Raw genomic sequence first — 15,495 nt, 5'->3', positions numbered from 1 at the left:
TGAGGGCCTGGATGCAAGTGGTGTCAGTGGACTGTTCTGCGGCAGCCTTGGGCTCTGTGGTGCCCCCTCACACCCCACCTTAGTGTCAGCCTGAGCATGTCCTTTTGTCTGGTATATTTATTGTGGCTTCTGTAAAAGTTTCATTTGAACCAAGTGTTTCTGAGGCTAAAATATTTGGAAACCACAGGAAACGCAGGCCCCCTTGCTCTCTGGGGCCTTACTGTGCCTGTTTCAGTTTAGAGACTGGGTGCCTGATGCCTGTGTAGACATCCTTGGGGAAGAAGGGTGTCACTGGCAAATGGTCCCCAGAGGGCTCTGCAAGGAACATGACCTGAGGGATGATACTTGGCCACTGTTCCTTACTTCTATTTTTAGGTACAAGTGACTAGTGACTGGGGGCCCCACGTGGGGAAGGACCTGCTGATTCACCCCAGAGCAGACTAAACACCTTTGGGGCATCAGCAAAGTAGGGGAACCAAAATTTTGTTTTTAATTTGCAGAAGCATCAAATTTTTTCATCATGGCAAAATCAGAACTTTGTTGAATGGCCTCACATTTCCTTCTGTTTTGGTCTAGCTTCTTATTGTGAATTGGATGCGTGTGTGATGGGTGGGACCCATCTGCTTCTCAGTGCTTTGGACCTCTAAAGCCCTTACTCTGCCCTGGTATCCCTGAGGCCCCCTCGTAGAGTCCAGTTATCAGGTCGTTACCTAAAGGATCCCTTTTCTTCTAACCTTTAGTTTCAGCTACAAGAACTCTGCCTGCCCTGGGCAGATTCTTAACATATTTGCCCATCAACAGCCTCTCAGAGAGGAATGTTAAATGCTGCAGTGATGTCAAAGGGGCCCCCAAGGGGAAGGGCCTGGGCCAAGCCCAGCCTGTCACTCATGGCCACGGCAGGGTGGGAGATAAGCAAAGGCAACGGCTGGGAGAGAGTCTGGTCTTCTGGGCGCCCTGAACAACCCAGGTGAACCTTAGCTAGAGAACAATGAACTTCCAGACACCGCTGCCCAAGTGAAAGCAAGAGGTCAGCAGCTCTTCTGATTCCTCACCCTTGGCAATCTTCATCAGGATGTCAGGAGCCCCCAAGGAGAGTTTGCCGGGGTTGCCAGGGCTGGGCAAGGCCTGCTTGACCACCATGGACCAAAAGCTTAACGTGCTGGATGAGAAGGTTGACAAACTCTTAAATTTCCAAGAAGACGTCATGGAGAAACTGCAATGTGTGTACCGAGGCATGGGCCACCTGGAGCAAGGCCTGCACCGGCTGGAGGCCTCCCGTATTCTGGGCCCAGCTGGGGCCGACTGCACTCCCCCCGCTGACATGCAGGCTGGGTGGCCGGAGGTCCTGGAACTGGTGAGGGCCGGGCGGCAGGATGTCGCCCAGCAGGGCGCCAGGCTAGAAGCCCTCTTCCGGATGGTGGTGGCTGTGGACAAGGCCATAGCTTTGTTGGGGGCTGTGCTCCAGAACTCGAAGGTGGTGGATTTTATCATGCAAGGGAGTGTCCCCTGGAGGAAGGGAAGTCTGGCCGACGGCCCTGCGGAGGTTGGTTCCTGCTGCCCTGCCCCGGTGCCCTTCTGGCTGGAAGGGAGGCTCGGGTCCCTGGTGGGGAGACCAGACAGGAAGCTAGTCCTAGGAGAGCTGGAGGGCTGTTGTCCCCTCTTGTGCCTCCTGTGTGACCTGTTGATGGGAACATGGAGAGATGGAAACTTAAAGACCATAGGTGGGTTTCCAGACAGGGCAGGACAGGTGGATTTCCCCCAGGGAAAGGGAGAGGCAGTGCCTCTGTGGGGCCCTGGGCTGTGCAGGGAACCTAGAAGTGGGGGACAAATGAGCCATTAGGGAGAGGAGGGCAGTTACACTTCTTTGACATCCCAGGAACTTCTTTTCTCCTTACACCTGGGGTAGGAGAGAAGTGGGGAGTGCTCAGTTTACCCTGACAGAGCCCCCTTCAGAAACCCAAACCTCCCTCCCTTCCTGTCCCCAGCCTTGTGCTCTGTCCTCGAGTGGGCGGAGTGTGCAGCTGCCTGTGGGGAGATGAGTGTTGACAGTGACCCATGGGGGACACAGGCAGGGGACACAGGCGGGAGCCGGAGCCTGGGGGTGGAGTGTGGCATTTCTGGGAGCGGCTGTTCCCAAGGGTTGCATAATCAGACCCACTGGCTAATGAAAGCTTGGCTGGTGTGTGTGTGTGTGGTGTGTGTAGAGGCAACACTGGGAACAGCAGGGTAAGCCACCTAGCAACACTCACATGGCCTGGAGCCACCCTTTCAGATCTCTGCAGCTTCCCCCCAGCATGAAGTCTGTGCTTAAACTCTGTCAGCGACTGAGGCTTTCAGAGGCAAGGCTGCAGGAGTTTGCCTTCCCTCCCCCTCCCCAGCCAGGCCAGAACTCGCCCTGCAGATCCCTTCGCTCCCTGCCCAGCTGCTTCTCCAGAGCTGGCCCCTCCCACCCCAGCTCCCTGCTTTCTGCACCTCCCCTGAAAGTCAGGCCTGCAGGGGAGATGTGACCTTCTGCTCTTGACAATGATAACCAACCTCAGCTTTAAAACAGAAAATAAATCTAATTTATGCTCATGGTAAGAAAACATTCTCCCTCCTACTGCATCCCCCCAGTCCCCGGGACAGCCCTCCTCCCCAGACAATCATAGGAACCAGTCTCCTGTGAAACCTTCCAGATAGAGTCTGTTTATCTACAAGCACATTGGTATACACACCACCCTCTTTGTTTTGCTTTGTTTTAACTCAAATATTACTCACATTGTACTGGCCTGGATTTTTTCTAACTTAATATATTTGGGGCATTGTTTCATATTTATAGCTAGAAAGCTTCCTCGTTCTTGTTAAGTTGCAGAGAGCTCTCTTTTTGAGGATGTGTCTTAATTTGCTAATCAGTCCCATATCATTGTTTGTTTATATTGTTTCTCATTTTTAGCTATTATAGATAATGATGCAGTGACTAACCATGGAAGTGTGAGTTTATCTATGACACACTCCTAGAAGTGGCAGTGCTAAGCCAAAGGGTAAATTTATACAATAAATGAAGCCAAACCAACCTTCAAAGGAGTTATTCTAATTCAATAACGTATGGGAATGCTTGTTGCCCCATTTTTGCTAACAAAGCATATTATCCAGTTTTTGACTCTTTGCCTGTCTGGCGGATGAAAACATCTTATTATGCATGTGGGTTTTTTTTTTTGGTATGCAGGCCTCTCACTGTTGTGGCCTCTCCCGTTGCGGAGCACAGGCTCCGGACACGCAGGCTCAGCGGCCATGGCTCATGGGCCCTGCTGCTCCGCGGCATGTGGGACCTCCCCGGACCAGGGCATGAACCCGCGTCCCCTGCATCGGCAGGCGGACTCTCAACCACTGCGCCACCAGGGAAGCCCTATGCATGTGTTTTTTAAAAAATATTTTTGTACAAAAAATGTCAAACATTTATAAAAAATAGAGATTAGTACAATGAACCCTGTGAGCCCATAACTGGAGGCTGATGTTTCCCACCCACTTCCCTCTTTCCAGATTATTTTGAGGAAAATCTGAGATAATGGATTATTTCTTCCATAAGCATTTCAGCAAATATATCTAAACCATAAGGGCTCTTTTAAAAAACATTATCATGATCTAAAATGTGAATGGTAACTTGATATTACCAGTCAGCGTTCAAATGTTCCTGATCGGCTTATGCCTTATTTATTTATTTTTATCATTTGTTTATTTGAGTTAAAATCCAAATAAGGCAATTGGTCATATGCCTCTTAAAGCTAACTTTTTAAAAAAAATTCTTAAAATTAAAAAAAAAACTTTTTATTGTGAAAAATTTCAAACATAACCAAAAGTAGACAGAATGATATATCTCACTGTAGTTTTAATTTGCTCATGCCCTTTTCCCTCTATTTCTTTTTTTTGCCTTTTTCTTGATTTGTAAGAATTCTTCATATATTAGTGAAATCAGCTGTCATACGTGTTGCAGATATTTAGGCATTTCTGGATAGGGTGAAGTCATGGAACTTTCTGTTTTCTGAGTTCTTGCCATAGTTCTTGCCTGTGATTGATCTGGCACGTGATTGATCTCTCTTCCGGTCTTTGTGTTTAATACACATCCCAGTAACTATGTTACTAGATCTAGTACTAGATCTAGAACTAAGGGCTAGATCTAGTCTCCCAGGCAGGCTGTCAGCTCCTTGCTGACTGTGAGGCCTCTGCTTCCCTCTGTGTGCTGGCAGGGCTGGCCATTAGACAGCTGTGACCGAGCCCCAGCTATTTAACACACTGTCCATGCTGAAAGCAGTGCCCTGTGGAGACTTTCTGGAGATCCTCTTTGTATTTCCTAGGAGAGTAGGGGCATAGCAATTTGTGGAATTGAATTCAGCCTTAGCAGTGGCTGCCAGGACTTCGGGAAGCTCCTCCTCAGGTCTGGAGTGCCCAGTGGCACTCGTTTGGTTGTGACAATGAATCAGATTATTGCTGGAAGCCACGTGCTCTCTCATGGACAGGGTCAGGCTCAGCCAGGATGCGCAGAATCACAGTCAACCTGCTCAGAAGGCATCGGTCCTCCAGATGCCTAGGCATTTGGGGTCTATCCTTTTTCCTCTGGATGCATCGGACAAGGCAGGAACCAAAAGTTTGAGCCTTGAAGTCAAAACCCAGCTCTGCATGTGTGTGTGTTTGTATGTGTGTGAGTGTGTGTGTGCGCGCGCACGCACGCCTCTCTCCACCAAAGAGAAAGGGAGGGAGAAGACAGTCTGAGCCCCACAAGGTCTACCAAAGGACAGTCTGTTCAAGTCTTTCTCTACTGATGGGTGAAACAGGAGGCAGCGTGGTAATGCTTTCAGTTCCCCCAACTACGGGGGTGGCAGGGCAGAGTCTGTAGAAAGAGACCAAAGGAGAGGTCTCTGCAGAGCAGGGCATCTGGGTCACATTGATGATGCTGGTGATAACCATGATGACAGCAGCTAGCACTTATTTATGAAGTGTTTCCATGTGTTATGTTGTTACCATTAAGAGGGCAAAGCTTACTGTCCTGGAATCCCAAAGACATGAGCAGAAAACAGGACTGAGAGAAGGGGGCACAGCATAGGAAAAACAGTGGAACCAACCTGGAACCAAGCAGAACCCTATGTGCCACCCCCCACCCCCACTCCAGTGCAAAGGACCCTCCACGTCCCCTGCCTCTTGTTTGTGGAAAAGCTGAAGTCTCCCAGGCCTCCCCGAGCCACAAAAGAGCAGGCCAAAGCAGCTAATGATTAGGACAACAGAGTCACAGACTCAGTGTCTGATGCACATTCCTGAGTTGTTTTACAGATACTGTGACTGCCACCAGAGGGAAAAAGCTAACTACATGTTGACCAGACTGCAGCCATGACTTAGCTCCATCTTGAGCAGCACTGAATCTATGGCTGCCAAAATTTCAAGAACTGGCCTCAAGAGAATGGGATGCTATTGCTCATAATAATCTATATCTTTGTGGGCATCAACATAATTGTAGCTTCTTCTGCCCATATATATAAATGGGCAACTACACTTGACAGCAAAGAGATGCTACAGACCCATGCCGACATCTTCCACTCTAAGAATACAGCGCCCTACGTCAGCACGAAGTAGTTACAGAAGACGGACTTTTGCCCATAATCCCATAGAAATGGAATGATGTTCTGACAAGTGGGGATTTGTAAGCAGCTTTTGGCAGGAAAGAGCTCTTTGCAGGAGGCCCCTTTTGTCTTGTCGCTAACCTTAAACCAGGCACCCCCATGCTCTACTCATCTCTGGCCCAAGCGCAACTTTCAAATATTTTGATCACACGATACCTTGCCTAACGTGTCAGTTCTTTCTGTAGATCAAAGAAGTAGAAATGAAGAATAAGTAACTAACAGAAGACCAGATCTCTTCCCTAGCTTCCCCTTCAGTAATCTCACAAACTGTGTGAACAAACTGTGAACAAGATAGCATCAACAAGCCTGCACGACAAGCCTGCATACACTGGGGGATGGCGACAACTCTGATTAACTGAGATTACTTCACTCTTTCCCTTTAAAAACTTTCACGGCTGAGTAGATTCTTTGGAGGCGGTTTTTGGGGGACGCTGAGTCCACCCTCTCCCCAGATTGCCAGCATTCTGATTAAAAGCAACTTTCCTTTCTACCAACATTTGCCTCTCTCAAGTATTGCATTTTGAGGAAAAAGCAGCTGGACCTGATTTGGTAGCAAATGTAACCTCCATCCTTAGTGTCAGGGAGACATGCAAGAGAGGTGAGCACTATGGTGGGAATTGCTCCAGCTGATTTTTGCCACATGGGCCTGGAATTCCCAGATCTTCCGATTTTCTTTTTCAAGAGAAGCTGGGAACCTAGAATTTTTTCTAATCAGTTTTATTAAGGTATAATTGACATACAATAAACTGCACATACACACACTAAGTGTGCACAATTTAAGTATACAGTTCAACAAATGTATACACCCTAATAGCCACCACCACAATCAAAATGTAGAACAATTCTAAATGGAACTTAGAATTTTTTTTTTTTTTTTTTTGCAGTACACAGACCTCTCACTGTTGTGGCCTCTCCCACTGCGGAGCACAGGCTCCGGACGCGCAGGCTTAGCGGCCATGGCTCACGGGCCCAGCCGCTCCGCGGCACGTGGGATCTTCCCGGACCGGGGCACGAACCCGTGTCCCCTGCATCGGCAGGCAGACTCTCAACCACTGCGCCACCAGGGAAGCCCCGGAACTTAGAATTTTGATGTAAAAATCTCCTAGATTTAAAATGGTGGTAACAAATTAAAAAATTTTAAATTCTATGCAAGCCAGAAAAAATGCGAGCTCTTTTTGGACTCTGGCCTCCTAGTTGGGGCCTCTGTGGCCAAGGCAGGAGAAAGGGCCTTCAGCCTCTGGCCTGAGACCAGACCCACTTCTGTGACAAGTGCCAGGAGGAATCTTAGGGGCCATATCAGTCAAAGGCTCTGAAATACCAGGGGGGCCCAGCAAGGGTCAGGCCACCTAGAAATATTTGCATTTGGAAATACTGAGTGCTCTGGACGATTTCAGGGGCACGAGCATATGCACTGGACTGGTGTGGACCATTCAGTTCAGGAAGACCTGCCGAGAGCCTCACTGGGTGGGCTCCGAGTGTCCTTACATGATCTGCTCTGTCTCAGACAACACAAAATCATCCGAGCTATTGAGCACTTACCATGTGCTGGGAGCACTTCTCAGGAAATTCCATAAATTAACTCCCCCAATCCTCCCGCTAGCTCTACGAATAGGTAATATTATTCTTCCCATTTTACAGATGAGGAAAGTGAGACGCAGAGAAGTTAAGGATCTTGGCCAAGTGGTGAAGGTGGGGTTTAAACTCAGCGAGTCTGGTTCAAGGGTCCTGTACTGCAAAGAGGCGACCTTGGGATCCACCCACCTAGCTCCCAAGCAGACATTATTAATTGATAGTGGCACTCTCCCCCTGCAAGCATAGGTTTATCTGACCTTAGTATCCAACTCAAGCCAACACTGTAAAAGACATGACCGATTGATCTAAATTGACACCTTAAATTAATTTTCCATGCCTTGTTTAGTATTTTCAGGTCTGGTCTGTTTAGATCACCCTGTCGGGGGCTAGGTCTGCCCCTTACCTGCACTATGGTGACCCATTAGAAAGGACTTGGTGATCTTGGGAAAGCCTCAGCATTCTTATCTCTAAAATGACAATAGTAATATGTACCCTCTAGTATTACTCTGAGACTAAGAAATAACCTAAGTTCTTCTATTTCAAGCACAGGGTAGGTGCTCAACAAATGTTTGTGGCCTGAATGATGATGTTGATGATGATGCTAGTTTTTACGGTTATTCTTTTAGAACAAAGAGCGAGTGGAAGAGAAAGGAGCAAAACCAAAGCACGCGCTGAGCACCAGAGGCGTGCAAGCCGAGCTCAAGGGGCCTTGGGAAGGTGAGTGGGGCCCCGTTGGCTTTATCCCACCTGCACACCTAATTTCAGAATAAAAATACCACCACCACCACCACCAATATGATTACTGAAAAACTGCTGAAACGGATTCTTCCTCTTTTTTTTTTGCAGTTCTTTTTGTCTTTATGCTTATTCCATTCTGTATTGCTCTTTATTTCACTTTGCTTTAAATTTTTATGGATTGCTTTTTTTAAGCACTTGGTCAACTTTAAATTTTTTTAAGCTAATTTTCTTTTATAATCTTGTATAATAGTTACATGGTTCCAAAGTCGAATTGACAAAACAAGGTATATTAAGAGAAGTCTAGCTTCTATGCATGTTCCCTGCATCCTATTTTCTCCCCTGCATATGTAATTATGTAAAAAAGGTTTTGTCTTATCTTTCCTTTGAGGTCCAGTCTCTTTAGACCACATTGTAAGTGGTTATACACACACTTACGCATGCTCACATACACACAACCTTCCTTCTTAGACAAACAGAAGCATACCACACACTTCTCCTCCTTGCTTTTCTCCACCGTATATCCTGAGATCACTCCATAGCCGCATATGGAGATATTCGTTTCTCCTTTTTTATGCCTGGGTGGCCCTGGTTTAGTCAATCAACTCTCTCCTGATGGTCACTTGCATTATTTCCAGTCTGTCTATTATAAACATGGTGCACTGAATGGCCTTCTACATATTTTTCAGGATACCTTTGGGATAGGTTCTTCTAAATAGGAGAGCATTTTTATCCTGCTTATTTTCCTATAGAGAGCCAGAAGGTGGACCTGCCAGAGGGGACAGTGGAGAGGTTGCCCCCCATCAGTGCTTCGGGGATAGGAGCTGACCTCCTTACCCAGGCAGAGGCCTCACCAGGACAGGGAGACGGAGTTCCTGGCCCAGCCCAGGTACGCCCAGAGGTGGAAGCCAAAGCTCCTGTAACATCCAGCGAGAACCCCAGGACGGGCCTGGAATTGTCTGTGGTGTCTGAAAGGGTCAGTGAGGCTCCCACCGGCCAGGAGGCTGCATCAGGTGCAGGACGAGGAACATCATCCAGTAGACCTGACCCTCGGCTCTCGGAGGAGGGCATGAGGCTGACTCCAGCACTGCCAGCCCAGGCCAATTCAGCTCACGGTGGTGGAGAAACACCTCCAAGGTAAGGGATGTGCCTCCAAGCTGCATTAACTGCAGCTCCTGGGCTGCTAAGGGGCCAGCTGCTCCTGTTTGAGTGTCCACTGTGTGTGCAGCTCTGGCTAGCCTCGAGACAAGAAGACAGGAGAAGGCCGAGGCCCTGCTTTCAGAAGCTGAGAGCACTGGTTCTTACCTGACACCCATTAGAATTACTGGAAGGAATTTTTTAGATACGAATGCCCAGAGGTTCTGATTTATTCAGTCTGGAGTGATGCTCAAGCATCGTTTTTTTGTTTATTTGTTTGTTTTTAAAGCTCCCCAGGTGAGTCCCATGTGGAACAAGACTGAGAGCAATAGTAGTAGCTATAATAATACTTAAAAGTGTTCACCAGGTGCCAGTCGTTGGCTGAGCATTTCACAGACATCATCTCGTTTTATTCTCACAACCTCCCCAGGAGGCAAGTGTGGTTGGTGTCCCCAGTTTACTCATGATGAAACAGGGTCAGGTTGCCCAGGGCCACACAGCTAGGGATTCATAGAGCTGGAATCTGAATCCAGGTGTTTGTTTGTTTATTACGGAAGTATAGTTGATCTACAATATTATATTAATTTCAGATATACAGCATAGGGATCAGAAGTTTTATAGTTTATACTCCATTAAAAGTTATTATAAGATAATGACTATAATTCCCTGGGTTATACAATATATCCTTGTTGTTGATCTAGTTTATACATGGTAGGTGTACCCTAATGAGCAACTCCCCACTTCACTCTCCCCACTGGTAACCAGTAGTTTGTTCTCTGTATCTATGAGTCTGTTTCTGTTTTGCTATATACCTTCATTTGTATTATTTTTTAGATTTCACATATAAGTGATATCATACAGTAATTCTTTCTCTGTCTGACTTATTTCACTAAGCATAATATGCTCTAGTTGTATCCATGTTGCTGCAAATGGCAGAATTTCATTCTTTTTTATGGCTGAATAATATTCCATTATCTGTATATACCATGTCTTCTTTATCCATTCATCTGTTGATGGACACTTGGGTTGCTTCCATATCTTGGCTATTGTAAATAGTGCTGCTATGAACATTGGGGCACATGTATCTTTTTAAATAAATGATTTTGTTTTTTTTCTGGATATATACCCAAGATTGGAATTACTGAGTCATATGGTAGTTCTGTTTTTAGTTTTTTGAGGCACCTCAATACTGTTTTTCATAGTCACTGCACCAATTTACATTCCCACCAACAGTGTACAAAGGTTCCTTTTTCTCCACATCCTTGCCAGCATTTGTTATTTGTAGTCTTTTTTTTGGCTGTGTTGGGTCTTCGTTGCTGCATGGAGGCTTTCTCTAGTTGTGGCAAGTGAGGGCTACTCTTTGTTGCAGTGTGCGGGCTTCTCATTGTGGTGGCTTCTCTTGTTGTGGAGCATGGGCGCTAGGCTTGCAGGCTTCAGTAGTTGCAGCATGGGAGCTCAATAGTTGTGGCATGCGGGCCCTAGAGCGTGTGGGCGTCAGTAGTTGTGGCTCATGGGCTCAGTAGTTGTGGCTCACGGGCTCTAGAGTGCAGGCTTAGTAGCTGTGGTGCACAGGCTTAGTTGCTCCACAGCATGTGGGATCTTCCTGGACCAGGGATCGAACCCGTGTCCCTGGCACTGGCAGGTGGATTCTTAAGCACTGTGCCACTGGGGAAGTCCCTATTTGTAGTCTTTTTGATGATAGCTGTTCTGACAGGTGTGAGGTGATATCTCATTGTTGTTTTGATTTGCATTTCTCTAATAATTAGCAATGTTGAGCATCTTTTCATGTGCTTTTTGGCCGCCTGTATGTCTTCTTTGGAGAAATGCCTATTCAGGTCTTCTGCCCATTTTTTCATTGGCTTGTTTGTTTTTTTCATATTGAACTATATGGGCTGTTTATATATTTTGGATATTAACCCCTTGTTGGTCATGTCATCTGCAAATATTTTCTCCCGTTCAGTAGGTTGTCTTTTTATTTTTTCAATGTCTTTTCATTTTTTCATTTTTCTTTGCTGTGAAAAAGCTTTTAAGTTTAATTAGGCCCTGTTTGTTTGTTTGCTTTTATTTCTTTCGACTTAGGAGACAGATACAAAAAAAACAGTTGATATGATTTACATCATAGGCTCTTCTGACTGAACATTCTTTCCCAGGAGTTTTATGGTTTGGGGTCTTATATTTAGGTCTTTAATCCATTTTGGGTTTTTTTTATTATATGGTGTGAGAAAGTAGTCCAGTTTGATTCTTTTGCATGTAGCTGTTCAGTTTTCCCAACAGTGTTTATCAAAGAGGATGTCTTTTCCCCGTTGTATATTCTTGCCTCCTTTGTCATAGATTAATTGACCATAGGTGTATGCGTTTATTTCTGGACTCTCTGTTCTGTTCCATTGATCTATGTGTCTGTTTTCTGTGCCAGTACCATGATGTTTTGATTACTGTAGCTTTGTAATATAACCTGAAGTCTGGGAGGGTGATACCTCCAGCTTTGTTCTTTTTTACCAAGATTGCTTTGGCACTTTGAGGTCTTTTGTGGTTCGATATGAACTTTAGGATTATTTGTTCTCATTCTGAAAAAATGTCATGGGTATTTTTATAAAGATTGCATTAAATCTGTAGATTGCTTTGGGTACAATATTAATTCTTCCAATCCAAGAGCATGGGATATCTTTCCATTTCTTTGTATCATCTTCAATTTCCTTCATCAATGTTTTATAGTTTTCAGTCTATAGGTCTTTCACCTCCTTTGTTAAGTTCCTTCTTAGGCATTTTTAAAATGTGATTTTAAAAGGGATTGTTTTTTACTTTCTCTTTCTGATAGTTTAACATTAGTGTATAGAAAAGCAACAGATTTCTGTATACTAATCTAGTGTCTTGCAATTTCATTTAATTTGTTTATTAGTTTTTATACTTTATTTGCTTTATAGTTTTATCTGTTTTATTGTTTATTTGTTTTATAGTTTTCAGGTGGAGACTTTAGGGTTTTCTATTTAAAGTATCATGTCATCTGCAAATAGTGACAGTTTAACATCTTTCCTTCCAATCTGGATGCCTTTTATTTCTTTTTCTTGTCTGATTGCCGTGGCTAGGTCTTCCAATATTATGTTAAATACAAGTGGAAAGAGTGGGATCCTTGCCTTGTTCCTGAATTTAGAGGAAAGGCTTTTAGCTTTTCACCATTGAGTGTGATGTTAGCTGTGAGTTTGTCATAAGTGACCTTTATTATGTTGAGATGTGTTCTCTCTATACCTACTTTGATGATAGCTTTTTATAATGAGTGGATGTTGAAGTTTGTCAAATGTTTTTTAGGCATCTATTGAGATGATCATGTGATTTTTATCCTTCCCTTTGTTAGTATGATGTATCACATTGATTGATTTACAAATATTGAAACATCCTTGGGTCCCTGGAATAAATCCCACTTGGTCGTGGTGTACGATCCTTTTTATATATTGTTGGATTTAGTTTGCTAATATTTTGTTGAGGATTTTTGCATCTATTTTCATCAAAGATACTGGCCTATAGTTTGCTTTTGTTGTAGTGTCTTTTTCTGATTTTGGTATTAGGGTAACGGTGGCCTCATAGAATGCATTTGGGAGTGTTCCATCCTCTTCAAGTTTTTGGACTAGTTTGAAAAGGATAAGCACTAGTTCTTTTTTATAGAACACAAAAAAGAATTACCCTGTGAAGCTGTCTAACCCTAGACTTTTGTTTGCTGGGAGTTTTTTTTTTTTTTTTTTTTTTGGGGTATGCGGGCCTCTCACTGTTGTGGCCTCTCCCGTTGTGGAGCACAGGCTCTGGACGCGCAGGCTCAGCGGCCATGGCTCACGGGCCCAGCCGCTCCACGGCATGTGGGATCTTCCTGGACCGGGGCACGAACCCAGGTCCCCTGCATCGGCAGGCGGACTCTCAACCACTGCGCCACCAGGGAAGCCCTGGGAGTTTTTTTTAAAATTACAAATTCAGTTTCACTACTAGTGATCAGTCTGTTCAAATTGTCTGTTTGTTCTTGATTCAGTCTTGGCAGGTTGTATGTTTCTAGAAATTTGTTCTAGGTTGTCCAATTTGTTCACGTATAGCTGTTCATAGTATTCTTTTATGATTTTTTGTAGTTCTGTGGTATTGTTTGTTATTTACCCTCTTTCATTTCTTTTCTTGTTTGTTTTTAATTGAAGTATAGTTGATTTACAATGTTGTGTTACTTTCTGCTGTACAGCAAAGTGATTCAGTTATACATATATATACATTCTTTTTTAAAATATTCTTTTCCACTATGGCTTATCATAGGATAGTGAATATAGTTCTCTGTGCTCTACAGTAGGACCTTGTCCTCTTTCATTTCTTATTTTGTTTATTTGGGTCCTCTCTCCTTTCTTCTTGATTAGTGTGGTTAAAGGTTTATCAATTTTGTTTGTCTTTTCAAAAAACCACCTCTTGGTTTCCTTGATATTTTCTATTGTGTTTTGATCTCTATTGTATTTATTTCCTCTTTAATATTTATTTTTTCTTTCCTTCTGCTGACTTTGGGCCTTCTTTGTTCTTCTTTAGGTGGTAATTCCTTTAGGTGGTAGTTTAGGTTGCTTGATGTTTTTCTTGTTTCTTGAGGAAAGCCGGTACTGCTATCAGCTTCCCTCTTAGAACTGCTTTTACTGCATCCCATAGGTTTTGGAGTGTTGTGTTTCCATTTTCATTTGTCTCAAGGTATTTTCTGATTTCCTCTTTGATTTCATCATTGACACATTGGTTTTTTAGTAGCATGTTGTTTAGTCTCCACGTGTCTGTTCTTGTTCCATTTTTCTTTCTATAATTGATTTCTGATTTCATACCACTGTTGCTGGAAAAAATGCTTGATATAAGAATACACATTCAGGGGCTTCCCCGGTGGCGCAGTGGTTGAGAGTCTGCCTGCCGATGCAGGGGACACGGGTTCGAGCCCCGGTCTGGGGAGAACCCACATGCCACTAAGCCCGTGTGCCACAACTACTGAGCTTGTGCTCTAGAGCCCATGAGCCACAACTATTGAAACCCATGTGCCTAGAACCTGTGCTCCGTAACACGTGAAGCCACTGCAATAAGAGAAGCCACCGCAATGAGAAGCTTGCGTGCTGCAATGAAGAGTAGCCCCCACTCGCTGCAACTAGAGAAAGCCTGCACACAGCAACGAAGACCCAACACAGCCATAAATAAATAAATAAATAAATACACATTCTTTTCAAGTACACATGGAATGTTCTCCAGGATAGATCACATGCTAGGCCACAAAACAATTCTCAAAAAATTTAAGAGGCTGGATCTAGGTTTTTGGACTCCAGAATCTATGCCCCTAACCACTGCACCATCCTGTTTTTTCAGGTCAGCATTTAGTTACGTCTTAAATACTATAATGGGGAGAGAATGATGGGTGTTCAGAGGTGGGAGGTTGGTATGGGCTGAATCAATCCAGGGGCTTTCAGAAAGATTATGCTTGGAGCTCTGGAAGTGGACTTGGAGCTCTAAGGACTCAGTCTCAGGACCTGCCCTCAGCAGACATGGTGCAGGAAAAGGAAGAGCCAGAACTGCTGACTGTCAGGTCCTACCTAGCCCTGTGTTTTCCAGCAGTGTTCTCCAGGGGCAGGGCATCCTGGCCCAGGCAGCCCACTGAAGGGCACTCTGCTTCCTGGGTCTTTCTCTAAAGGGACTTGTGCCCTTCTGCACCTGCCCTTGGCTGTCCTGATCTATAACTGAGTCCTCCAAGGCCTGGCTCAGGGAGAGGAGCTGGTGTCTGTGTATGCTCTGGTGGCTGGCAGGGAAGCCCAGTCCTTTTTCTGCCTTCGTTCTGGAAGGAAATATGAGTCCCCAGGAGACCTAAACAGCTGGAGGGAGGGATTCCTGGCAGGCATCCTTGGATCCTGGCCAAGGCTCTAAATGTGGAATCTAGGGTGGGGATGAACTTTCCATGAACTTGTTAGGGGCCCTAAAAGAATTCTGGGAGAGGCGGAAAGGTCTGTGTGTCAGTTTCAACCCTGAGTTGAATTTCAGACACAGACTGGGCTCAGGAAATGGGGCGATCACTGCCTACCCTCCATCACCTAGCACATGGGTATATCTTGAGAAAAATGGATTTGAACTCGAGCATTGGCTGTGATTGGCAGTGGCTGCCTGTGTAGAGGATCCTTGGGCCCTTGCTGGACTTGGTGGAACAGAGTGCTGCAATCAATTAGCAATGCCTGCCCTGGGTGTGCTGCGCAGGAAGTGGGGAAGCCTTAGACACTCAGAGTGGCATGGGAATGCATGGCAGTACCTTGGGGTCATCCCATGCCCCCAGGTATGAAGACCAAGAGGAACTCAATGGCTGTTGGCCTTCTTAGCTGGCTACCTGGCTACCTGGATATTCTTCCAGAAACTGGCTTCCTGCAGTTTCCCATGTCCC

At 45.1% G+C, this 15,495-nt stretch overlaps 1 protein-coding gene across 1 annotated transcript in view; it reads left to right on the top strand.

Moving 5' to 3' along the window:
- The first annotated feature begins 1,072 nt into the window (after nt 1–1,072).
- The window catches only part of MYLK3 (myosin light chain kinase 3), a 44,197-nt gene continuing 29,774 nt past the window's right edge, over nt 1,073–15,495 (top strand). The window contains exons 1-3 of the mRNA XM_032613802.1: nt 1,073–1,543; nt 7,847–7,937; nt 8,708–9,092. Coding sequence (XP_032469693.1) covers nt 1,073–1,543; nt 7,847–7,937; nt 8,708–9,092 — 947 coding nt within the window. The remainder of the gene's footprint in view (nt 1,544–7,846; nt 7,938–8,707; nt 9,093–15,495) is intronic.

This window comes from Phocoena sinus, chromosome 19 (assembly GCF_008692025.1).
Source record: "Phocoena sinus isolate mPhoSin1 chromosome 19, mPhoSin1.pri, whole genome shotgun sequence".
NCBI lineage: Eukaryota > Metazoa > Chordata > Mammalia > Artiodactyla > Phocoenidae > Phocoena > Phocoena sinus.
Note: the sequence above shows the minus strand (reverse complement) of the source record. Positions and strands in the feature narration are given on the sequence as shown.